Source organism: Macrotis lagotis, chromosome 1, assembly GCF_037893015.1.
Source record: "Macrotis lagotis isolate mMagLag1 chromosome 1, bilby.v1.9.chrom.fasta, whole genome shotgun sequence".
Lineage (NCBI taxonomy): Eukaryota > Metazoa > Chordata > Mammalia > Peramelemorphia > Peramelidae > Macrotis > Macrotis lagotis.
The window spans coordinates 276,973,941-277,001,569 of NC_133658.1; the positions used below are offsets into that span (position 1 = coordinate 276,973,941).

General features: G+C 35.4%; 1 protein-coding gene across 6 annotated transcripts in view; it reads right to left on the bottom strand.

The window, feature by feature from the left end:
• Positions 1 to 27,629, bottom strand: part of PNPLA7 (patatin like domain 7, lysophospholipase) — a 260,431-nt gene that overhangs the window by 200,435 nt on the left and 32,367 nt on the right. For all 6 annotated transcript variants that reach the window (XM_074210559.1, XM_074210556.1, XM_074210555.1 and 3 more), the window contains 5 exons: positions 19,416 to 19,575; positions 18,225 to 18,305; positions 9,613 to 9,741; positions 9,255 to 9,335; positions 18 to 153 (listed from right to left, as the gene is read on the bottom strand). In XM_074210559.1, coding sequence (XP_074066660.1) covers positions 18 to 153; positions 9,255 to 9,335; positions 9,613 to 9,741; positions 18,225 to 18,305; positions 19,416 to 19,575 — 587 coding nt within the window. The remainder of the gene's footprint in view (positions 1 to 17; positions 154 to 9,254; positions 9,336 to 9,612; positions 9,742 to 18,224; positions 18,306 to 19,415; positions 19,576 to 27,629) is intronic.

A 27,629-nucleotide genomic window follows, 5' to 3' on the forward strand; every position in this document is an offset into this window, starting at 1 on the left:
TCTATCTAGATCATCACCTGGTTCTGAGCATTCTTGGGACTTCTCAACCTTCTCTCCCCGTTGTTCTTCATCTGATGCTGGACAGGACATTTGCCTCTTAATTTTGTTGGCTGTTACACTAGCCACAGATACCAAAGGGATAGCCTGATTTTCCTGGGAGAAAAAATAAAAAAGCAAATGAAAGATTTTGATCAAAGAAGAAAACTTCTGTTATCTCTCATATAAAAAGAGTCCAAAAGCAGGAGGTACACAAGGAAAACTTAAAACTACCTTATTTTGGTAGTGAAGAGATTTTCTTTGTGAAGTGAAGAGATTTTCTTTAATTTTTTTTTTACAAGGCAAATGGGGTTAAGTGGCTTGTCCAAGGCCACACAGCTAGGTAATTATTAAGTGTCTGAGGCCGGATTTGAACTCAGGTACTCCTGACTCCAGGGCTGGTGCTCTATCCACTGTGCCACCTAGCTGCCCCAAAGTGAAGAGATTTTCAAAAAATATCAATTATTAACTGAGAAATACACTGGAATCAGAGCCAAGATGGTAGATAAAATGGAGCATTCTGGCTGATTTCTCCCAATAATTCCTTTACAACAACTTTTTAAAAACACATATCGAATTCTGGAGCAATATGATCAATGAAAGGTTGAGGCAAGGTATTTTTCCAGTCCAGGACAACTTAAGAGGTTAAAAGGAGAGGTCTGTAGTACTGGGATGGGGGCCAAGAAGTGGTGATAGCAGCAAAAGGGGTAGCAGGAGCAGTACTGGGAGCTCTCCCTGTCCAGAAACAGTGAGAGGATTGGACACTTGTTCAGAAAAAGGAAATAGGGAATCACTATGAGAGTACTGGGTGTAGTAACAATGCCATTTGGCAACTCCATTGCTCATTACTTGTTCTAGGAGCACTAGCATGTGTGGTCAACAAGAGGGCAAGAGCTCTTCCTGGGTAAAGAACAGAGCACAGACTAGAAAAGCAGTGAGCACACCTCTTCCCAGATCATACCACCCCAGAAGCACTGAAAACTTATAAAATTTTAGAACTAGCTGTGAAAATAACAAGGCATAAAAGCCTGAAACTTGGGATAGTGACCACTGCTCTATCCTCTAACAGAGGGAGCAGACCCGAACTCCAACTTAAAGTTTGAAGTTAAAAAATAAACTAGATCTTTTCATAATGGCAAAGAATTAGAAATTGAGGGGATGTCCATCAACTGGGGAGTGGTTGAATAAATTATGCTAAATGAATTTTATAGAGTACTATTCTTCTATAAGAAACCATGAATGGTCAGACTCTAGAGAAGCGTGGATTGAATTACAGGAACTGATGCAGGGAGCAGAACCAAGAGACCATTGTACACATTAATGACAACACAGAATCGATCAACATTGGTGGATGCAGCTCCTCTCAGCATTTCATAGAGCTAGGACAACCCTAGGAGACAGACTATAGATAATGCTATCCACATCCAGGAGAAGAAAAACAAAACAAAACAAAACAAAAACCCTTCAGAATCTGAATGAACAGTACCACTCTCTTTTTTAAAATTTCTATTGCGTATTTCTTTCCTATCTCAAGGTTTTCTTTCTTTTTCCTTAATCCTAAATCACTATTCAAAAAATGACTAATCTGTAAACATGTTAAATACAAATGTGTATGTACAATATTCACCTGACTGTTTGTACTCTGAGAGGAAGGAGGTAGGAAGGGAGGGTAGAAGGAAATTATGTAACTTAAAAATATGTATATGGATATAGATAATGTTGAAAAACTTTAATAACATGTAAATGGAAAAATAAAATATCATTTAAAAAAAGAAGCAGAAAAAGTGACCAAACAACAATAAAGAACCTGACCATAAAAAGGTAGTGTGGTGATAGGGAAACTCAAGACACAAACTCAGAAGACAACAAAGTACCTACAAGCAAAACCCCAAAGGAAATGCTGATTGGAAACAAGCCCAACAAGAATTGTTAGGAGAGATACAGAAAAATAGAAAAAAGAGGGAGGAAAAATGATTTAAAAATCAAATAAGAGCAAAAGAGGAAAAAACTGAGAATGAAAAGATAATTAACAGTTGGGTAAAAAAAGGTACCAAAAGTATCAAAGAAAATAACTTTTTTTTTTTTTTAGGTTTTTGCAAGGCAAACGGGGTTAAGTGGCTTGCCCAAGGCCACACAGCTAGGTAATTATTAGGAAATTATTAAGTGTCTGAGACTGGATTTGAACCTAGGTACTCCTGACTACAGGGCCAGTGCTTTATCCACTACGCCACCTAGCTGCCCCCAAAATAACTCTTTAAAAAACAGAATTAACCAATTAGTAAATTAAGTATCCTTACAAAAGAAACTAATTTCTTAAAAATTAGAATTGGGGGAAGTTAGGTGGCACAATGGATAGAGCACCTCTGACATTTAATAATTTCCTAATAATTACCTAGCTGTGTGGCCTTGGACAAGCCACTTAACCCCATTTGCCTTACAAACACCTAAAAAAAAATTATAATTGGCCAAATGGAAGGTAATTTAAAAAGGTCAAAAGAAAGAAAAAAATAGAAGAAAATGTGAGATATTTCAACAGAAAAACAAATGAACTGGAAAACAGATCAAGGAAAGATAATGTAAGAATTATCAGGCTACCTGAAAGTCATGATCAGAAAAAAAAAACCTAGACATAAGATTTTCAATAAACTATAAAGAAAAATTGCCCAGATATCTTTGAACCACAAGACAAAATTGAAACTGAAAGAATCTACTAATCACCTCCTAAAAGGAATCCCCAAATGAAAATTTGGGGAATATTATAGCCAAATTCCAGACCTTACAAGGAGAAAATAATCCAAACAGCTAGAAAGAAACTAACTATTCAAATACAATGAAACCACAGTTAGCATCAGACAAAATTTAGTAGCCAACAAGATAAAAAGGCAGAGGGTTTGGAATATAATATTCCAGAAGTCAAAGGAGCTATTAAAACTAAGAATAACCTAATTGAGGATGGGGGGGAATAGATATTTAATGAAATTAAGGAGTTATAGACATTCCTGATGTAAAGACCAGAATTGAATAGAAAATTTGGTATTAAAGCACGAGACTTGAGAGAAACACATAAATATGAGTGAGAAATCATGACAAATGCAATAAGATTAAGTTCTTTCTAATACCACATGGAGTCTAAATAAAGATAAAAGCATACTTTTTCTTTATTTTTTCTTGGGTTGTTTTGGGTTGGGTTTTTTAGGTCTGTTTTCTTTTACAACATGACTAATATGAAAATGTTTTGTGTGACTGCATATGTATAACGTATATCAAATTGCTTACCTTCTCAATGGGGGGGAAGGAGTGAGAGATTTAGAACTAAAAATTTTAGAATAAATGCTAAAAATTGTTTTTACATGTAATTGGGAAAAATAAAATATTAAATTAAAATAAATTTTAAAAATCATAAAAAATGAAGTAATATGAAGACTAAACATATATGCACCAAATGGTATAGCATCCAAATTCTTAAAGAAAAATTAAATGAGTTACAGGAGGAAATAGACAATAAAACTATGTTAATGGAGAACTCTTAACTTACCCCTCCCAAAACTAGTAAATTAAGGAGATGAACAGAATTTTTAAAATTTTAGCTATATTAGACTTTTGGAGAAAACTGAATGGAAATAGAAATAACTACACTTAGCACCTTGATAAAAAGTGATCATATATAAAGGGCATAAACAGCTCTTAAACAAATGTAGAAAGTAGAAATATTTAATGTACTTTCGGGAACTATAATGCAACAATTACATTCAACACAAAGAACGTAGAAGCAGAGACTAAAAATTAATTGAAAACTGATCATCAAATCCTAAAGAATGAGTGAATCAAAGAATGAATCAGAAACAATCAATGGGGGCTGCTGGTTGGGACAGTAGATTGAGCACTGACCCTGGAATTAGGAGAACCTGAGTTCAAATCCGACCTCAGACACTTAATAATTACCCAACTATGTGACCTTGGGCATGTAACTTAACTCCATTGCCTTGCAAAAAAAAAAAAGAAAGAAAAGAAACAATCAACAATTTCATTAAAGTAATGACTACAATGAGTCAATATACTAAAATTTGTGAAATGTAGCCACAGAAGAACCTAGGGGAAAATTTATGCTTACAACAAGAAAAGAGAGAAAGAACAGCTCAATGAATTGGGCATGCAACTAAAAAAAAAAAAAAAGAAAAAGAAATTAAAAATCTCCAATTAGACACCAAAACAGAAATCCTGAAAAAAAAAAAGGAGAGATTAATAAAAATGTTAAGTTAAAAAAAGCATTTAAGCATAAAAAAAGCATAAAATTGGTAACTGGTCTCATGAAAATTTGGTTAATTAAAAAAAAAAACTACCAGGGGGCAACTAGGTGGTGCAGTAGATAAAGCACTGGCCCTGGAGTCTGGAGTACCTGGGCTCAAATCAGTCTCAGACACTTGATAATTACCTAGCTGTGTGGCCTTGGGCAAGCCACTTAACCCCATTTGTCTTGGAAAAAAAAAGCTAAAAAAAAACCCCAAAAACTACCAGTATCAGAAATAAAAAGGTCATGAAATTAAAGAAATATTAGAAGTCATTTTGTCCCTTTATATGTCAATAAAACAGATACTGTAAATGAAATAGATGAATATTTTTTAAAAAGTATAAATTGCCCAGATCTAATAGAAGAGAAAACAGAATATTTAGATAAGCTTTTTTCTTAAAAAATAAATTTAACAAGTCATCAATGGCTGAATCCAAGCCACAGAATTCATAGGAAGAATTTAAAGAACAATTAATTCCAATACCATGCAATATTTTGAAAACAGTAGGTTAAAATGTCCTAAACAAATTCCTTCTATGACACAAATATGGTTTTGATACCTAAACAAGGGAGAGTAAAAACAATGAAAGAAAACATGAACTAATGAACACTGAAACTAATGAATATTGATGCAAATTACACCTATAAATCACAAAGATCATATACTTGATAAGGTCGGAGTTAAGCTAGGAATGCAGGGATGGCTCAATATTAGCAAAACTATAAGCACAATTAATTATATCATGCCATAATAAAAAAAGTATGATTGTATCAATAAATTAAAAAAAAACTTTTGACAAAATACAACACCTATTCCTATAAAAACAGCAAGAACATTAGAAAGTATAGGAATAAATAGAGATTTTCTTAAAATGATAATATTTATCAAAATCAAAAACAAGCATTATCAGTAATGGGGATAAACTAATAAGATTGAGATGAAGCAAGAATGTCCATTATCACCATTATTATTCAATATTGTACTAGGAATGCTAGCTATAGCAATAAGAATTAAAAAAGAAAGTAAAGGAATAAGAATAGGTAATGAGGAAACAATACTAGCACTTTGAAGGTGATGTTATGGCATACTTAGAAAACCCTGGTGAATCAATTAAAAACTATTTTGAAACAATTAACAATTTAAGCAAAGTCACAGGATATAAAATAACCCCCCAAAATCATTAGCATTTCCACATAATATCAGCAAAACTCAGGAGGAAGAGATGGAAAGAGAAAATCCATTCAAAATAATTACAAACAGCATAAGTTATTTATATATATTTTTATATAAATAAAATATATATGTAATAAAAAAATGCCTGCCAAGACACACACAGGAAAGGGAAGAACACAATTACAAAAATACTTTTCATACAAATAATGACAGATGTGAAAAACTCGAGAAATATTAATTGCTCATGGGTGGGCTAATTCAATATAATAAAAAATGACAATTCTATCTAATTTACTTATTCATGGGGGTGGCTACTTGGCACAGTGAATAGAGCACCGGCCTTGGAGTCAGGAGTACCTGGGTTCAAATCCGACCTCAGACACTTAATAATTACCTAGCCATGTGGCCTTGGGCAAGCCACTTAACCCCCATTGCCTTGAAAAATCTAAAAATAAAAAAAAATTTACTTATTCAGTACCATATCAATAAAAATATCAAAGAATTACTTTAATAGAGCTATAAAAATCATAAATTCAACTAGAAGAACAAAAAACCAAGAATATCAAGGGAATTAACGAGCAAAAACGTGAAGGCCTAGCAGTACCAGATTTTAAGCTATATTCAGTAATAATCAAAACAATCAAAACTAGATAACAAAATGGTTGATCAGTGGAATAGATAAAAAGAAGGAAAAAGAAATAGTAATTTTTTTTAATTGTATAGTTGACTGTGACCCCATTTGGGGTTTCCTTGGCAATGATATTGGAATAATTTGCCATTTCTTTCTCGAGCAAACAGTATTAAGTACCTTGCCCAGGGTTGTAGAGATAATAAGATTTAAAATCAGGTCTTCCTGATTCTAAGATTAGCTATTTATCCATTGTGCCACCTAGCTATCCCAAAGTAATCTAGAGCTTGCAAAACTCAGATCCAAGTTTAGAGGGCAAGAACTCACTATTTGATAAAAAAAAAAAAAAAAAAAAGTATAGAAACTCGGCATAGGGGCAGCTAGGTCGCACAGTAGATAAAGCACCGGCCCTGGAGTCAGGAGTACCTGGGTTCAAATCCAGTCTCAGACACTTAATAATTACCTAGCTGTGTGGCCTTGGGCAAGCCACTTAACCCCATTTGCCTTGCAAAAAAACCTAAAAAAAAAAAAAAGAAAAAGAAAAGAAAAGAAACTAGGCATAGATCAACATCTCATACCGTATATCAAGCTAAGGACAAAATAAGCCTATAATTTATATTTAAAGGGTGATATATGCAAATTATTTGTCAGATCTATGGATAAGTACAAATGTACAAAATTATTTATAGCAGTTCTTTTTATGGTGGCAGAGAACTAGAAATTGAGGGGATGCCCAACAACTGAGGAATGGTTGAATGAGCTATGGCATATGATTTTGATGGAATACTATTATGCTATATATATATATGAAATGACAAATGGGATGATTTCAGGAGAAACAAGGAAGGACTTATATGAAGGGAAGTGAGTAGAACCAGGAGTACAGTGTACATAGGAACAATAAACAACTGAGAAAGAGTTAAATATTCTGTTCAGTATGATGATCCATGACAATTCCAAAGGATTTATGATTTAAAAAAAGCTTTCTTCACAGAAATTATGAACTCTGAGTGCAGAATGAAAAATGATTGCTTTCACTGCCTTTATTTTTTCCTTTAGCTTATATTTTTATTTTCTTGCTTTTAAAAATTTTTTTACAACATGGCTAAAATAGTAATATGTTTTACATGACTCACATGTTTAATTGGTATATTATTTGTCTTCTCAATGGATGAGGATAAGGGTTTAAAGGAGGGAGAGAATTTTGAGCTCAAAACAAAAAAATGTGAAAAATATTTTTAATTTTAAAAAGAATATATTGCATTAAAAATACTGAATTGTCTTATATATGCATCAAATTAGCATACAATAATTTTAAAAAACAGTCTAGGAGGAAAATAGCTCTATCAGTAGCACGGTATCCATATCTGTGGAAATATGGATACCGTGCTACTGATAGAGCTATAGAATTATTCAATTATTTTAGAAAACAATTCGGAATTATGCAAAAAAGCTTTTTAATTGTGGATTACTTTTAAACTAGAGATCCTACTATTAGAATTCTAACCTGAGGGAGTGATTAACAGTCAGAAAAGACCCATATGTACAAAAACAAGCAGCATTATTTGTGATAACAAAAAACTGGAGAAAAAAATGTGCTCAATGACCGAACTACTAAACAGCAAACTAAGGTATGCTAACATAAATGAAGCAAAGAAGGATGAATACAAAGAATCCCCAGAACATGCAAAGGCTTGCATGAAGCAACAGAATGAACAAAGAGGACCCAAAAATATACACAAGAAAGGTTCCATAGATACCAAAATATTTGAAGCAACACTTTTTTGTGGTAGCAAAAAAATAAAAACAATGTGAAATCTGAATGGCTGTACTAGGCCGAACAAATTATGGCATATTTAAGTAATGGGAAATTATTGCATTGCAAAAAACGCCAATGAACTTAGGGAATTTAGAAAATCACAGAAAGATATGATTAAATGAAACAGAACAAAGAAAGGAGAACCAAGAGAACAATACACATAGTGATCCCAGTAATGTAAATGAAAAGCAATGCTAAAAAGCAACTCAACTTTGATTAACCACAATAACAATTCTGCTTCTGGAGAATAGAGGAAAAACTATTCAGAATCTTCCTTCTGGTACAGGGAGGGAGAATTCAAGCACAGAATGTTGCATTTGAGTCAGATAGTAGCTTTGTTTTGTTTTTTCTTAACTTTTTCTTTACTGCTAGGTAAGATAGATCAGGAAATGACTGTAAATTTTTTTAAAAGACGTCTTTTTTGGGGCAGCTAGGTGGTGTAGCGGATAAAGCACCGGCCTTGGAGTCAGGAGTACCTGGGTTCAAATCCAGTCTCAGACACTTAATAATCACCTAGCTGTGTGGCCTTGGGCAAGCCACTTAACCCCGTTTGCCTTGCAAAAACCTAAAAAAAAGACATCTTTTTCAAAAAAAATTAATATATTATATCAAAACAAATTGTATCAATACATTTTTACAAAATAAAAGCTAAACAAAAAAAATATGATTGGCGTTGTTAAGCCAACTTAAGGCCCTGAATACTTTAATCTGACTTATCTACAACTATAGCAACTAAACATATGAGTCATTTATACTTGGTATTATCAGAAACTTTATTAGAGGAGATGAGAAAGAACAGTGGAGGTAGAGTGAGCCATTTTGGGGTGATAAAAGCCAAAAAATAGCAGGGAATAATATACCAATAAGATGGCAACATGAGGTAATTGATTAAATGAAACTCACTTTAAAGAGACCTTAAAGAGTCATCAGTCAATGGATATGTAAGAATGTCTGATATTTTATCCTTTCCAGTTATGAGGGTTAAAAAAGGAGGAAAATACTAAGCACTTAGAGGAGAAAGGGAGGTTTCTTGAATTCTTCATATTCATTTCTTACAATAGAATAAAATCTTTTCATATTACTGTACTCAGAATTTAAATGTTCAACTAATCAAAAGAAGTTTTGAAAAACTAATCATCAGTCTTAGGATAAAAGTGAAAACATAAGCATAATTTATAATTTTTCCACATCAAGGCTAATATAGATATTTTGAACAAGATAAAAAAAATTGAATTTCCAAGTTTTAGGAAAATGAAATTATTGTGTTGAGGAATGAAATCTGGTTTAACAGATGGATTTTTCTACTTACAGTATTGAAGAGTTCAGTAGTAAGTCCTAGGTAATTATGTAGAGCCAGGAAGGTCACCCTCTGCAGTCGTACCATTATGATCTGGCAAGACAGAAGCAACATTAGGCTCAAAATTCTTCAGATACCCATACTTGGGACAGATATTCCTACAGCCCCAATATTCAGCCCTGCTAAATGAATTTGCATCTTTTCTTTTCCTGAGAACATTTTTTAAAAAAATAGAGTAGATGTTGGTATCATTTTTCAGCAAAATTGCTGATCAGACTTGAAAATATCTCAAAAAGTTCCCTATGGAGGAAAATCCTGGAGTGATGTCCAGTAGCTACCAGAGAAGAAAAGAACATAAAATTTGACCCACCTGTACTACCCTCACCAAGGTCTCAGGGTATTTCTCAAAGACACCTTGGAAAGCAACAGCTGGAAGTTTTAAAATAGCAGATGGTATTCCTGCCCTGGCAGAGACGGTTTTATATGGAGCTGCATGGCCCTGTAATAGAATGACAATCCTAGTGAAGATGAGTGAGATGAATAACTGCTATGCATTCATTAGTAATAGAAAGTCTGTTAGAAGTGATTTGGACCTAAATGAGGATGCTAACTAACCACATCAGTGGAGAAAAGTGAACAGGTCTAAGGGTTGATTGGCTATTTATCTATAATTCTACCAACTAAGGGTAACTAACTCCAAGGCTGTGAACCTGAGCAGTTCTAAAAGATGTATGCCCTTAAGAAAAACAGAGAAGCTGAGAAGAGAAATAGATTTGGGGTTAAATGATTGTGGTCTAGAACAATGTCAATTATATCACTGTATGCTCAGAGCCAAGCACGCTGCAAGGAACATAATATATGCTTTATAAATGCTGACATATTGAAGAAAAGCAACTTCCCTCTGGATTACTGTGACAATCCTACAACAGGAGGCCCTCGAGAAGCACAAGGGCATTCACCACTACTGACCAAGCCTGATCCCTGGGAGATTGTCTTCTTGAATTGTAGGTGACCAGCCCAGTCAAAAAGAAACTAGAATTGACATTAGCAAGGTCAAGTTCTTCAGTTCACTCTTCCCAATAAAAGGCATTATGAATCAAGAAATGGCAAACCTAAATGGATAGTACAGGATCAGAGAAAGCAAAAAAAAAAAAAAAAAAATCTCAGGATTAGGATAATAAGAGAATAATGTGAAGTCAAAGCTTTAGACTGAGTTTTCAATTAGACCTTTGTTTCTCTAATTCAAATGGAAGTTACTAAGAAAACAAAGAAAAGTCTACCAAGCAAATTCCACATTTCTTTCACATATTACTCAAAAATATTTGCTCAAACAATTCACCTAAATGGAAGGGGTGCTTTTTTTTTAGGTTTTTGCAAGGCAAATGGGGTTAAGTGGCTTGCCCAAGGCCACACAGCTAGGTAATTATTAAGTGCCTGAGACCAGATTTGAACCCAGGTACTCCTGACTCCAGGGCCAGTGCTTTATCCACTATGCCACCTAGCTGCCTGAAAGGGTCCTTTGATAAACAGAACTAGAATATATTTTAATAATACATTTTATTATGTCACATCATGGGGAATACAAACTAAAAATAGCTGGCTCCTAATTCTCTTGACATTTTTCTTCCCCAAACCTAGTTAACAAATCATTCCTATTATAGGACTTTATTCAGAATGCTTTGTTAATTGCAAACAGTGAAAGTTGAACAATAGGTTCCTATCATGTAAATTCTGATTAAAATAATGAAATTCATAAATGTTTTTCACTATTAGCTAGGTTTTTTTAAACTATAAAACCTCTTAGATTGGGAAAACTGTATTCTAAGAAAGAAATGAAGCAATCTACAATCTATACCTCATGAAAAAGTCAGTTCACAGTCAACTACCTATTAAAAAGTTCATTACCAAGGACTTTGATAGTTCCAAAGGACCAAAACTGAATCCAGTTGAGAACTTGGTCCTCTCCGTACACAAGTCTTATGTAAGCATATAAAGATTCCAGAAACCCTTCTCAAAGTATTTGCTCTTTGACAATAGTACAACAAAAATGCTCTAGGTTTATGTATCCCTCAACTTTCCTCAAGCATTTGCTGGTTACTGAAAATTTACAATCTAAAATTATAACTCCAGAAAGAGAATTTAGAACATTCATTTTTATGTTTTAATACCAGATTCCTATTATTTTCTTTGGTCGTCTCTAAATAGCCTAAATGTCAATTACTTTCCCCTCTTCATCCCCAAAACAAACATCAAGTTTTTAACAAAGATTCAGAGTTAAACACAAAAGTTCTATGAGGTAATAATGACTGAGAAACAAGAGAAATCTATCTTAAATCATATTACCTGTTCCTAGGAAGAGGAAAAAAATTGGAGTAAAGGGAAGGGAATGGAGAAGGAAAGAAGATATTAATCCCTTAGAAACTCTAATAAAAAATGGCTCACAAACATTTAATTTTCAAATTTGCTGATTATTTTGGTTGAAAAATATTCCAACCAAAACATTAATGTTTTGTGAGACAAAAACATGATATCCTTCAAAATGATCAATTAATCATAACATAGTATATTTTTCCACTCAATTGTCACCCCATAAATTTTCCACTCCCACTACACTAAGAAAAAGATCTATTCTTGTCACTGAGCAAGTGGAATCATTGCTGACATTGTGACAAGACTTCATCACAACAGGCTGGGAAAGGAATGAATAGTCCCAGACAGACTGATTACTAAACCTCAAAGTTAATTTAAGAGCTCGTGTAATAACTGCCACTCCCAGCAGAACAATTCATATTGCAGGTCAAGCATTATCCATTATGTGCTTTGTAACAAATGAGATTTCATAAAGAAAGACACAAAAGTGAAGTCAATATCTGTTGCAGAATAATGAACAACAAAGAATAAACTCCCTTTTGAGCTTACTCAAGAAGTTGACTGTATACAAGACTGAAATTTTTTCCTCTTTGCAAAATATTTTCAAATTAAGGTGTCACCCCCCTTGGGGCCTGCCTAACTTTTACTAATTTCCCCACAACTTGTAATTCTCTGTTTTTCTGGTTACAGCAGTAGAAATCCCACAAATCAATCAATAAACATTTATTAAGCTCTTACTATGTACCAGATATTAAAATAATTGCTGGGGATTCAAAAAAGAGGCAAAAGGCAGTCCTTCCCTCAAGAAACTTACTAATGAGGAAGACAACATGTAAACATCATGTGTACTTGTAATATATATAAAATAAGTTATATTAGAATAAATAAGGAAAAAATTAGAAAAGGTAAAGCATTAGAATTCAAAGGATTTAATTAAGAAGAAGGTATCCTGTAGAAGGTGAGAAAGGTAAAGAAAGTCAGGTAGGTCAGTAGCTGAAGTGGAGGAGGAGAATATTCCAAGCATGGGAAACAGAGAAAATGCCAGGGGATGGAGTATTTTGTTCGTGGAGCAGCCAGGAAGCCAATGTTACTGGATCAAAGAGTAAATGGGGGGAATTAGGTGTTAGGAAGACCAAAAAGGCAAAAGGAAGCTAGATTATGAAAGGCTTTAAAAGCCAAACAGAAGGAGATAGCTAGGTGGTGCAGTGGATAGAGTACTAGCTCTGGAGTCAGGAGTACCTGAGTTCAAATTTGGCCTCAGACACTTAATAATCAACTAGCTGTGTGGCCTTGGGCAAGCCACTTAACTCCACTGCCTTTCAAAAACCTAAAAAAAAAAAAAAAAGCCAAATAAAAGACTTTTTAGTCAATCTTGGAGGTACTATGTGTCATGGGTAAGACTTGAATCCAGTCTACTTACTCCAAAGCCAACCTATTACTTTTTTTCCACATTACCTCCAAAAGTTCATCTTACTACCTTGCTTTACTATGAAAAACTTGATTAGTGTTCTTAAACAAAAGAAATTCTACCTAACCTTTAGTCTAAATTCAATATTACTATGCACCTACGGACCATCATATACTGATGACCTGAATGTTGTAGTCAAACAAAATAATTCTCAGGAAAGGAATATTAATTATTCTCTTCTCTTAGACCAGAGATCTATTAGTGAAATAAAGAAATATAAAAGTTAACAGTTGGTTTTCTGGTATAACTTCTATGTTATCAATAGGGAATTTATTTTTACCTAGTAAGAAGTTAATACACAAGATAAAAATTTGGTTTTGAAATTCTAAGCAAAGTTCAGATCTATGTCTCCTCTCTGGAGAGCAGAATCTGATTAATACTCCTTAATTAATTAATACTCCAAATATCATGATTAGCTGTAGGGATAGGTTAAATATGATTACTGAGTCAAAAGAACCTAAGGATAATCTCAGATGTTTAAAAACATTTAAAGAAAATGAGGATTAATGAGGATTAAAATTGTACAACCTACAATAAAAGAGATTAAGAAAAAGTTCTGATCCAATGGCACTTTATTAAACAAACGACGAGCCCCTCTAATGAAGTAGACATATGAGATATCCCCTTCTTCCAGGGTTTTTTTTTTTATAAGGTTTAATACCAGATTTTATACCTTAATATTCTAAAGAGATTATATAAGAATTTATAATCTGTACCTCACAGCTCTGGGGCCTAATATACCAAACTTATAATCACTATTCCTATGGAATCTAATTGATTAATAATACTGGCTGAAATAGGAGTTCAAATGAATTATTTCTCACAGACAAAGCATTTATTGAAACAATGAAGACATAATAGATATTCCTATTAGAAAAGCAAAATCAGCAAGACACTTCCCTTTAAGGAGAAACGAAACTTTACAACACAACAGGATAATTACCAACTGAGACATATAAATAAAGGTCGTAATATTGGATGGAAGCAAAATAGCTAAAATAATATAAATATTCTACCCTCTAAGAAAAATCTGTAAATATCAGGCTTTAAAAAAAAAATAAACCTAGGGGCAGCTAGTGGCACAGTGAATAGAGCAACAGCCTTGGAGTCAAGAGTACCTGGGTTCAAATCCAACCTCAGACACTTAATAATTACCTAGCCGTGTGGCCTTGGGCAAGCCACTTAACCCCATTGCCTTGAAAAAAAAAACTAAAAAAAAATAAACCTATCAGAATATAGTCTAGTTCCTCTCTTCAGAGCAAGGGTATCAAGAAATATAATGTAGTGGGGCAGAGCCAAGATGGTGTCAGGAGAACAGCCTTTTTCCTAGGGGCTCTCTCCAAAATATTTCAAAAACCTTAAAATTATGACTAACTAAATTTTCGAGAGAAAGAACCCATAGAAAGATTCAGTGAGGCAATTCTGCAGCCCAAGATAACCTGGAAAATCGTGGAAAGGCTCTGTTCCATGTGGTTGGAGGGGGCGGCAACACTCCAGAATTAAGGAGCTCCAGCCTTAAGGGAACAGCTCACAGGGCTCCTGGATCTCTGGGAGCCAGCTCCTGGTAGCAGAAGTAGTTTCCTGACCTGCCAACCCAGGCAGCACCAAGAACAACTTGGAGATCAGCAGGGAAACCTCTGCCAGACAAGGGCTAAACCAAGACCAGCATGGCCCTCCTCAGTGCAGACACAGGCCTCAGCACAGTCCAGATCCCAGGAAATGGAAGCAGGCCCACAGAGCTGCCTGGTGAGCTACCCAGCAGGGAACCACCCAGCAGCTGCTTCCAGAGCACTCAGCCCATGGAAGGTAAGGGAGTGGGGAGAGAATGTCGTGGTCTCTCCTCTTTCCCTGGGATAGGACTCTGGGGCTTTGTCCATATTCAGATCCTTGTCACAGTCTGGGCTCCCATACTATCATAGAGCAGGGATCCTCCTCACAGCCCCGGGACGGGGGATGTGCTAGTGCTCATCCACAGACCAGAGCACAAGCAGGAGAGCAGTCAGAGTCTCCCATAAAACCTTGAAAGAACTGAGATCCTTGTGGGTGTGTCCCAATAATACTCAAAAGCTCAGGAAGTTGGGGAAATGAGTAAACAGAAAAAAAGAAACCTGACCATAGATAATTATTTTGGTCCTGTGGAGAATATCAAAATACATACTCAGAAGATGAAAAAGTCCAAGCTTCTGCATTTAAAGACTCCAAGAAATACAGCAGTTGGGCTCAGGCTATAACAGAACTCAAAAAAGATTTTGAAAATCAAATAAGGGTGGTAGAGGGAAAACTGGGAAGAGAAATGAGAGAGATGGAGGAAAAACATGAAAACCAAGTCAGAAGCTTAGTCAAGGAGATCCAAAAATATGCTGAAGAAAACAATATGTTATGTTAAAAACCAATTTAGTTCAAATGGATAAAACAATCCAAAAAGTTAATGTGGAGAAGAATGCCCAGATGGAAAAGGAGATGAGATAAAGCTCTCTGAGGAAAACAAATCCTTCAAATGTATAATGGAGCTAAAGGATGCCAATGACTTTGCAAGGAATCAAGACATAATAATTCAATACCAAAAGAATGAAAAACTAGAAGAAAATGTGAAATATCTCATTGAAAAGATAACTGATCTATAAACAGATCCAGAAGAAACAATTTTAAAATTATTAGACTACCTGAAAGTCATGATCAGGAAAAGAGTTTTGATTTCATTTTTAAAGAATTTCTATAAGAAAATTGCCCTGATATCCTAGAAGCAGAGGGAAAAATAGAAATTGAAAAAAATCCACCAATCTATTACAAAAGCAGTGAGAAGGACACAATTCAAATATCGTCAGGATTACACAGGACTTAGCAGCATCCATGTTAAGAGATCATATATAATATTCCAGAAGGCAAAAGATCCTGGAATGCAACCAAGAATCAACTACCCAGCAAAACTGAACATCCTCTTCCAGGGGAAAAGATGGACTTTCAATGAAACAGGAATTGCAAATGTTCCCACTGAAATGACAAGAGCTGAACAGAAAGTTTGATCTTCAAGTACAGGATTCAAGTGAAGCATAAAGAGAGTGGATGAGAAGGGTAAATTATGAGGGATTTAATAATGATGAACTGCATGTATTCCTGCATGGGAAGATGATACAGATAATACTCATATGAACTTTCTCATTTATTAGAGCAGTTAAAAGGAGCATATGTAGACAAGGCACAGGAGAGAGTTTAATTTGAAGGCATAATATATTGCAAAAATGGAGTCAATGGATGAAAAGAAAATGTACTGGGAGAAAGAGAAAGGAGAGGTAGAATAGGCTAAGATATTTCATGTAAAAAAGTCAAGAAATTGCTTTTGCAATGGTATGGAAGGGGGAAGGTGAGGGGAATGAGAGAGCCTTCATTTTCATCAGAAATGGCTCAGAGAGGAAAGAGCATACATATATACATACTCAATAGAGAATAGAAATCTAAAAGAAAAAGGAGAGAAAGGGGATGGGAAAAAAGGAAATGGGGAGGGAAGGAGGGTTGTAGGTATTGAGGAGAGAGTAGATCATGGTAGAGGATAGTCAGATATAACACATTTTCTTCCTTAATGTTTTGTAGGGTATTTGGATTGGGTGGCCTGTCTGGGATCAAGTTTGGTTGCTGAGTCTCTGGGGTGGAATGCCCCAGAGCCAGTGCACTGTCCACTGAACCACTTGGTTGCCCCACAGCTCATTTTTGAAGAGGGACAGAGTGAAAGGAGAGAGAAAAATAAAATAAATGGTAGTGGGGAGGAATGGATGGAGGGAATTACAATCAGCAATAGCAACAGTGGAAAAATATGGAAGTAACCTCTCTGATGGACTTAAGATAAAGAATGCAATCCACCCCAGAGACAGAGCTGATGGTGTCAGAACATAAACTGAAGCACATTTTTTTCTCTTTCTTTCACTTTATTTCTCATGAGGTTTTTTTTTTATTTTTATAGGGGGAGAGGGGATTATACTTACTCTTACAACAAGAATATTTTAGTAATGTGTAAATAAATAAAAAATAAAATAAAAATTATAATGGAAATCTTGGATATTAAGCTTGTCAGACCTATTCTTATTGCATTCCAATAAAGAAGATTTCCATCATTTCAAAGAAACCATTCTAGCATCTCATTGATCTATCAACTTTCTTTGTATTTACTGGAATCTACCTTAATGAATCATATTGGACAGGAGCTGCTATCTCTATCCAGTACCTATTGTACCTTCTCCATTTGGTTCCTTAACTGCAATTTGAGAAAAGATTTCTATCTTCATAAGCCTTCCACATATTCACAAGTCTACATTTCTCATCATCCTCATTCCTCTTAATCTAAAGTTTTAAATCAAACCATCCCCAATAAGATTTCTGCAAACTACTCTATGTCTGAGTTACGCTTTTTTAGGGAAAGTCAAAGTTGAATACTTAATGATTGACTTTTGAAATAGATTGCCAATAAAATGACAGGACTAGTCCTCATCCCTTTAATACTTGAAAAGGTTAATATAGGAAAAAGCCAATTCAAAGCAACAGTCCTACTAAAGGAGAAACTGAAGAACTCTTTGAAATAGAAAATCAAGACAAGATACTCCTAAATACTGATTGATGGGTCTGTTAATTCCTTAATAAACTTAACTATCAGGATCTAATTAGAATACCACAGCTTAGAGAACCATAATGAATTCTGATAAGATATAGACATTTGTCTGTAATTTCTGACTCTACTGTATTCTTGACAAGGCTATCATGGTTTCTAAGAACTACCTAGAAGCTGTTAAGAGGAATTAAGGTTAAAGTTCCCTCAGGGCTTAGCTTAGAATGATCACAAAGATGTAACCTCTGATATATTAAAAACACAGTTGTTATTTCAAATGCCTAACTCTACTTAAATATGCTGCCAACAATCTCCAAAGATAGTGACTGTTCTTCTATTGTTCTTAAAATAAGAGTGAGTTCTACTCATAAATTCTTCTTATAACATATAACTAAGAAGAACGATGACTTACTGAGAAGTAAGTTTTAAAGCCTAATCAACTTCCAACAGAGACCCAATAAGCAAGAATAAAATAAGGGCTTCAAGACTGGTGCATGAGGGTATGTAGAATAGACACTGGGATGATGGGTGTCCAAGAAGAAAGACTCACAGTAATGACATCCAGGATGCTGAGGAGACTGTGGATACTGTCTCCAGGCAGAACTTCTTTTACCACCACCTCAGTACCATCCTGCAAACAGAAGGCAAATAAGAGTCAAACTAGTCCAAAACAGACACTTCCTGGAAAACTGACCTTGCATGGAATTTTTATTTTTATGCCGGGGCTCCCAGTTGGCTCAAACAAAATTCTGAAATAAATTTTCATTCCACATCACTGGATATGGAGACAAAAGAGGCATAGTTCAGTCATGCCTTGGTCAAGGTTACTAATCATTGTCTGATTTGGGTTTGCCAGGGCTAGCTGTATGTGTTTTCCCAGACAAATTACCTAACCTCTGTTTGTCTCAGGTTCCTTACCTGAAAATGGGAATAATTATAGTATCTACTTCCCAGAATTGCTACACAGTACCACTATACTGGTATATACTGGTACATAATAAGCATTATATACATAGTTGCTAGGATCAGCTATTCATATGCAAGCTGGGAGGCAAAATAAAGAGAGATAGATGTAAGAGTGTGGAATCCAGAGCAATGTAAACATTCCAAGCCCACAGTTCCATCTAAATGGTCAGATCTGATCTAAATTTCTTTTTTTTGTTTTTTTGTTTTTTAGGTTTTTGCAAGGCAATGGGTTTAAGTAACTTGCCCAAGGCCATACAGCTAGGTAATTATTAAGTGTCCAGTGAAATGGAATCAGCAGCTCCCAAGATCCAGTATCAGAACCCTTGAAAGGAAACTCTAACTTCAGTAAAGCATACTGGTGTTTTTAGGCTAGAATAAAGGATTTTCCCTCACTAATAATTACATGCCAGTTCCACAAAGTCTGAACTTGTGAGAAGTTTTTTTAAGAAATAAATCTGTTTATTCAGGGAAGCCCATTCCATACAGAGCATTGTAAAAACTTTGTAACAGTCACCTGAAGTCAAAGGATCCATCTCCTTAAATGACATTACAGATTATAAATTTACCAATTTGCAAACTCATAGAAGGAAAAGGATTATGTTATATAACAATAATATATGTTAGTAACTGAAAAAATTCATATATTTTTTAAAAAGGGAATGTGAAACATAGAAATCAACTCAAGGTCTCTTCTAACTATGCTCTCTAGCCTCACCACAAATACTATGATCACAGATCCTCAGCCCAGCCACTGAGAGCCAATGAACATTCATACATTTTCCTGAATGCAGACTTCCAATCTCCCATCCTGCACCACGTAAATACTGTTGACAAGATCTCCAGGACGGAAGATGTACTCTCCTTCGTGTAACTGCACAAAAACCATGTGTTTGCAGAGTTCCAGGAACAGTGGCTTCTCAAAGTGGCCTAGGACCCTGTGAGAAGAAAAAGAGCATCTATTACTAAGGAATTTTCTGAGAAGGAAGAAGGAAGATAAGAACAGGTTTGTAGTGATAAGGGGTGTGGTAAAGGTGGAGAAAAATAACAAAACCTACAATAGTGCAACTAATATTTAGTAACCTTGAGAGAATGGATTTTCATGAGGCTAGAGGTCAATAAAGCAGGTTCCAAGCAATGATTGAAAAGATAATCTCTGGGGGTGATGTTCAACCTTGATGGACTTGCTCATTCCATCAGTGCAACAATCAGGAACAATTTTGGGCTGTCTGCAATGGAGAATACCATCTGTATCCAGATAAAGAGCCATAGAGTTTGAACAAAGTTCAAGGACTATTCCCTTTAATTTAGAAAAAAAAAATATCTTATTGTTTAATCTAGTTATCTCGTATACTTTTTGTTTCTTCCTTAAGGATATGATTTCTCTCTCATCACACTCAATTTGGATCAATGTACAATATGGAAACAAAGCAAAGACTGACGGATTGCTTTCTGTGGAGGGGTGGGGGGATGGAAGTAGGATTGGGGAAAAATTGTAAAACTCAAATAAAATCTTTAATTAAAAAAAATAAATAAAGTTAAGCCAAAAAAATAAAGAGATCCAAAGAGCCTTAAAAAAAATGTAAAAAGGTTTATAAAGGAAAAAAAATAAAGAAAAGATAATCTCAAACACCTAAAATAATTAGATAGGCATTCCAACAAGTTTTTAATTTCCATACAAAGCACAAGAAACCCATTACAACAAAGTCTGGGACAGGCCCATGGAAGAACACCACTCTACAGATCATAAGCTGGGGTAGAGAAGATGAAAAATTGCTTACATTCTAAAATCAAGTAGAGGTCTGATTTATAGACTTCTGACCCATTTAAAATCCAATTTCACTCTAAACTTTTTTCTTGTTTTTTTGTTTTTTTAAGATTTTTCAAGGCAATGGGGTTAAGTGGCTTGCCCAAGGCCACACAGCTAGGTAATTATTAAATGTCTGAGGCCAGACTTGAACTCAGGTACTCCTGACTCCAAGGCCAGTACTCTATCCACTGCACCACCTAGCCACCCCTAATTTCCCTCTAAACTTAATGAGAAAGATTAAAAATTGTGGGCACACAAATTTGTGGCATATAAAAAGGCAAATAATGAATAAAAGAATGGAGGGGAAATAGCACCTACAGAGCTCACACCAGCAGTAATCATCCAAACTATTTGGTACACATTAAAAAAAAAAAAAAGAAAGAAAACCAATGGAGCAGATAAGAAAACAAAAATCATTAACAATTGAGCATTTTAATAGGTGAGGGAGAAATGCAAAGGAGAAAATGAACTCAGAACTCAAAATTTCAAAAAAATGAATGCTAAAAACAATGAATTAGAAAATTTTCAAAAGAAGAATTGTAAACTATTAACTATATGAAAAATTGTTCCAAACCACAGGGAGATACAAATCAAAGTAACTCAGATTTCCTCTCATATCCAGCAAACTGGCTCAGATGATAAAAGATGTAAATAGTTCAAGAAAGAATAAAGAAAGATAGGCACATTGATAAATTGCTAACAAAGTTATGAAGTAGTTCAAATATTGCAGAAAATAATTTGGAATTATGCTTTTTAAAAAAGTACCTAAAATGTCTAAACCCTTTGACCCAAATTCCACATTATCCAAAGAAATATTATTACCTAAATAATATTATATACCTTTCTCTGATAAATATACATACCTCCCTTGGTTTCCAAGATAGTACACAGTTCCTGATTCTCTTCCTACCTTCCTAATTCTACTCCCCCTCTATACTTTTTTTTAGGGTTTTTTTTTTTTTGCAAGGCAAATGGGATTAAGTGGCTTGCCCAAAGCCACACAGGTAATTATTAAGTGTCTGAGACTGGATTTGAACCCAGGTACTCCTGACTCCAAGGCCAGTGCTTTATCCACTACACCACCTAGCCACCCCTCCCCCTCTATACTCTTCACTGGTCCCATGACACTTTAGGATGAGGTTCCCAAAGATTCAGAGTGTGACTTCAGGACAACCCCCTGCTCTTAACCTTATTTTCTTTCTCTACCACCCAAGTCTCATAAGATGAGAACCTATCTATCTGGAAGTCAGAAGTAGTGAGGGTCCCCTCTTGATTCTGCGTGCAGTCATCATAGGACCTTAAAGATCAGGTAGTCTTTCTTTTCATGTCCAATAAATAAAAATATCTCATTTACAAGAAAATATATATAATTGGACTTTTTGTGTTATTGAAGTCTACAGATAAGATCAAAACCCACTGGCTACAAATGACTAAACAAACTGTAGTACATAAATGTAATGAAAAATTACTGCACTACAAGAAATAACATGAATTCAGAATAGAATGGGAAGACTTGTATATGATAAAGAAAATAAAACCAGAAAAGCAATATAATGACCTTACAAAACAACAAACAATAGCAGCAAAACAATGACTACAACAACATAAATGGAAAGAATAAAAGCATCATACTGAGTACTATGTAATTATAACAACAAAATTTGTTCCCAGAGATAAGTTTAAAAAAAATGCTCCTTGGGGCAGCTAGGTGACACAGTGGATAGAGCACTGACCCTCAAGTCAGGAGCACCTGAGTTCAACTCTGACCTCAGACACTTAATTACCCAGTTGTTTGACCTTCACAAGTCACTCAGCACCATCACCTTGGGAAAAAAAAAAAAGAAAATCTTCACAAAACCAATGTAAAGACCAATAGAATGCCTTCTGTAGGGGGTGGGGGGTGGGGGGAGGGAAGCAAGAATGGGGGGAAAATTGTAAAACTCAAAATAAATAAAATTTCAAAAAAAGAAAATATTAGGGGCAGCTAGATGGTGTAGTGGATAAAGCACCGGCCTTGGAGTCAGGAGTATCTGGGTTCAAATCCGGTCTCAGACACTTAATAATTACCTAGCTGTGTGGCCTTGGGCAAGCCACTTAACCCCATTTGCTTTGGAAAAAACCTAAAAACCAAAACAAAACCAAAAAAGAAAATGTTCCTCTCCTCCATAGGTAGCAGTGGAAGACTATAGGTTTTGCTAGATTGCATATTCTGTCACAAACAGTTTATGAATCTTGGCCGATTTGGCTACTCTTTTTTCTCTGCTTAGTTTCAGAGGATGAATTACTGAATAGAGAAGGGGGATAAGATATTTTAAAGTAATAGTGATATAAAAGATATTTAAAAAACATCTTTTTCACAGGACCCTAAATTAATCTCTGTATTTGCTCACATAAAGATCATGAATAATCTAAATGCCAATTATAATGATCTATTTTCAGTCTTCATACTTTCTGATTTCTGCAACTCCTGAGAATACTGACTACTGATACTACTAAATAAAAAATATATATAATTTATACATTATAAACACACACACACACACACACATACATACATACATACCCCTGCCTTGGTTTCTAAGAAAATATATATGCCTTTCCCAATAAGATCTGGGGGGAAACAAGGATGCCCATTATCACCATTACTATCCAATATAGTATTAGAAATGTTAGCTTCACCGGCCCTGGAGTCAGGAGTACCTGGGTTCAAATCCAGTCTCAGACACTTAATCATTACCTAGCTGTGTGGCCTTGGGCAAGCCACTTAACCATATGCCTTACAAAAACTTTAAAAAAAATGTTAGCTTCAGCAATTAGAGAAAAAAAAGAAATTGAAGGAATTGGAATTGGGAATGAAGAGACAAAACTCTCACTCTTTGTAGATAACATGATGGTATACCTAAAGAATCCCAAGAAATCATCCAAAAAACTACTGGAAAAAATTAGTAATTTTAGCAAAGTTTCAGGATATAAAATAAACCCTCATAAATCCTCATTTTCTATATATGACTAGCAAGATACAGCAGGAAGAGCTAGAAAGAGAAATCCTATTCAAAGAAACCTCAGACAATATAAAATACCTGGAAGTCTATTTGCCAAGGCAGATTCAGAAACTTTTTGAAAACAATTATAAAACACTTCTCACCCAAATTAAATCAGATTTAAATAATTGGGCAAATATCATGCTCATAGATAGATAGAGCTAATATAATAAAAAAGAAAATTCTACCAAAACTAAACTACCTGTTTAGTGCCCTACCAATCAAAATTCCAAAAAATTACTTTAATGAGTCAAAAAAAGTTGTAAGTAAATTCATATGGAGAAATAAAAAGTCAAGAATTTCCAGGGATTTAATGAAAAAAAGTGCAAAAGAAGGGGGCTTAGCCCTACCTGATCTAAAATTATATTGTAAAGCATCTACCATCAAAACTGTCTGGTATTGGCTAAGAAATAGAGAGGTGGACCAGTGGATTAGACTAAGGGAAGTAAGATTGGGGGAAAAATTGTAAAACTGAAAATAAATAAAATCTTCAATTAATTTCAACAACAACAAAAGAAAATATATATATATGCCTTAGAAACCAAGGTAGGTATATAGTTAACTAGTAGAAAGATTGATCACATTGTCAGGTGTTGCCAAGGTAGAAGGAAAGGAGGCTTTAATTGGAGAGGGAAATTTTAGATTTTTGGGTCTTGGAGGTAAATTAGTTGTGTGTGATGATAAAATGAAGTGCCTGACTATACTTTAAGTGACTGAGATGGTGTGAAGATGAAGATCATCAGAATTTAAAAGGTTGATGAACTAAGAGACCAGTGTGTTTGAGGAGAGCATCAAAGTGTACATTTAAGTCCCCAATCCCAAACACAGGATTGGGAAAGAAAGAGAGGCAGATACTGAACTGAAAGGAGGGAGAATGAATTAGAGGCTGGTAGGTTATTGCAAATAATAGATTTGGACAGAGTGATAAACATGGGTAGAGTGAACCTCAGAGGAGAAAAGGTTACTAAATAATGATTTCAAAAGTATAATCTAGAAGTAAATTGATATTTGTCCTTTCTTGAAAAAGGCCATGACATCTGAAAGGTTGTGCCATGACATGCATGTGAATTGGATTTAAGTGAGAGAGTTGCTGTATTAATTCACCAGTCTCACTTTCTCCTTCAGAGCAATCTGGGTTCAGGGACTAGATATGCATCCAGGATAACTGAAAATAGCTCTGGATGAGAGGCAATTGCAGGCCCAAGGACACACTGTTAGTAAGTGTCTCTCTCAGATTGGATTTGAACTCAGGTCCTCCTGACTTCAGGGTTGTCTCTCTATTCATTGTGCCATCTAGCTGCCCAAAAATAAGTTAGGAGCAGGGTGCACATTTCTCTTTCCTTGCTCAAGACATTGTGAACATTGAAGAAAGACAGCCTGATCTGTAGGGTCCTAGGATAACTGAGCGGGGGGGGGGGGGGGGGGGGGGGGGGGGTGCCCTCACTACTGACTTTCAGATAAATTGGCTTTTATTGTTATGAGACTTGAGTGGTAGAGAAAGAATAAAGTAATTAAGTCCAGGAGGTTGTCTTGAAATAATACTCTCAATACTCTCAATCTTCGGGAGTTTTATCCTAAAGTGTCATGGGACCAGTGAAGAGGTTTGGGGGGGGGGGGAGAAGAAAAAGGAAGGTAGGTAGAGAACTGTCCTGGCCTTTTCTCCCTTCAGTCCATGATTCCTATTCAACCATACCCCTAATAGATACCTCTTGTACAATGGAAAAAGTCCTGGATTTGAAGTCAGAGGTTTAAAAACAAGTTTTGCCACTTATGACTTGTGGGACCTTAAGCAAATCATTTAACATCTGTGGACACTAGTTTCCTTGTTTGTAAAATAAAAAAGTTAGACTAGATGTTGCTAACCTCAAAGGTCCCATAAGGTCCCTTGCCCTCTTATCCTATCACCACTTATGTTCTGCAAAATTCAAGCAACTATCTACCTTCTGTCCTCCTATTCATGTCTTCCTAAAAGCTCTTAAGGGAAGTCATGCACTTCAGTAAGGCCTATATGCTGATGTTTTCATTCATCCCTGATTGACAATAACACATCACAGAGCCTATTCCAAATCTTCTCTCTCAACAACTTTTTCCTTTGTCTACTTCCTCTTCCTTCTCAGCAGACAAATTCATTTACTAAGAGGTCATTGCAAGTTACTTCTCTCCTTCATTCCACACATCAAAACTCCTCTTCATCATTCCACTATTCTTTCTTACTCTGACCCTTCTTACCAAAGTCAGTTCCTCCATTCTTTTTTTTTTTTTTTTTTAGATTTTTGCAAGGCAAATGGGGTTAAGTGGCTTGCCCAAGGCCACACAGCTAGGTAATTATTAAGTGTTTGAGACTGGATTTGAACCCAGGTACTCCTGACTCCAGGGCAGGTGCTTTATCCACTGCACCACCTAGTTGCCCCCCAGTTCTTCCATTCTTAATCTCATTCCTCCCTAGCCTCCATCCTACCATCTCCAAAGTTTGCAGTTTTGATCATCTACTCTTTCCTTCTGATTTTACTACTTTGGCAGAGACATCATCCACTCTTCCATGTCTAAAACTTTGGGTTACCTTTTTTCTTTCCTCTCTCATACTATTTATATATCTTTCAGTTATCAAATCCTATGTGGAGGGGATTCTATAACATCTGTCTAATCTGCCTCCTACTCTCCATTTCCACTGACTTCACCTCTAATATAGGTCCTCACTACCACCCATGAAGACTATTACAACAGTCTCCCCAAAACCTATTTCATATTTCAGAATAATGTTCTTTAGATATAGAGTTGATCATATCATTCTTTCATTTTAGTTTAGTTTAGTTTTTGCAAAGCAAATGGGGTTAAGTGGCTTGCCTAAGGTCACATAGCTAGGTAATTATTAAGTGTCTGAGGCCGGATTTGAACTCAGGTACTCCTGACTCCAGGGCCCATGCTCTATCCATTGTGCCACCTAGCTGCCCCCCCCTTTTTTCAAATCATTCTAATTATCAAAAGTTATCAATGACTCACTACCACCTACTGAATGAAAGTCAAATTTCTCTGCCCAGAAATCAAGGATCGACATAATCTGACAGTTCCCTATCTATTTAGACATCTATTCCTTGCCACATATTTTATTCTCTGGTCAAATTGGATTGCTTTATTTCCCCTAAACAAATCTCACTCACTTTCCTTTGGTCATACTGTATTTCCTATAGCTGGAATATCCAACTCCTTTGTCTTTTTTGCCTGCTGAATTCCTAGTCAACCCTTAAAAACCCAACTTAAATCTCATCACTTCCCTAAAGCCCTACCTGATCTTTTTCTCACCTATCCTTGATAATGCCTTCTCCCTTTGAACCTTAAAAGGATTTAATTTTGTATCTCTTTGATGTGGTTATGTATTATTTTGTATTAGTTGAATGTTCAGTTGCTTTTCAGTTATGTCTGACTCTTTATGACCCCATTTGGTTTTCTCTTAGTAAAGATGCTAACATGATTTGCCATTTTCTTCTTTAATTCATTTTACAGATGAGCAAACTGAGATAAAACAGGTTAAGTGACCTTCCCAGACACAGCTCAAAAGTATCTGCGGTCATATTTGAACTATATGAGTCTTCCTGATTCTAAATCCTATGGTCTATCCACTGTGCCACCTACCTGCTTATTTGTGTATTGTCTTACTTCTCACTTTAAAGAAAAAAGGCAGCTGACTGATTTTGGATTCAAATCCTAGTTTTGATGTTTATGAATTTTCTGACCTTGTACACCAACCAACTTTCCTGAGCCTCAGGCCCAGTTTCTTAAACTCCAAACTATTAACTCTCTTTACAGAACCTATTAAGAGCTGGGCCTATAGTCTGAAGTTGCTTTTAACAGGAAGTGGCATTTAGGAAGACAGGAAACCTCTACAATCCTCCTTGAAGAAAAGAGCTAAAGCAGAAGCCATTCTTCTCAAAGTTTACCAGTAGGAGGTTCTTTCTGATAATGGTCATTCCTATTCAACACAGTTCTATCCACACACCTATTATTCCCCACTATAGTGCATAAAGGGACCAATCAGAAGCTTCTGGTTGCACATGGCCTTTATAAAGAGGCCAAAGCAAAGTTCTGATGGAAGCAGCCAAGGGTTAAGCTCCAAGGAATGGTATCCAAAGATCTATCTCTAAGC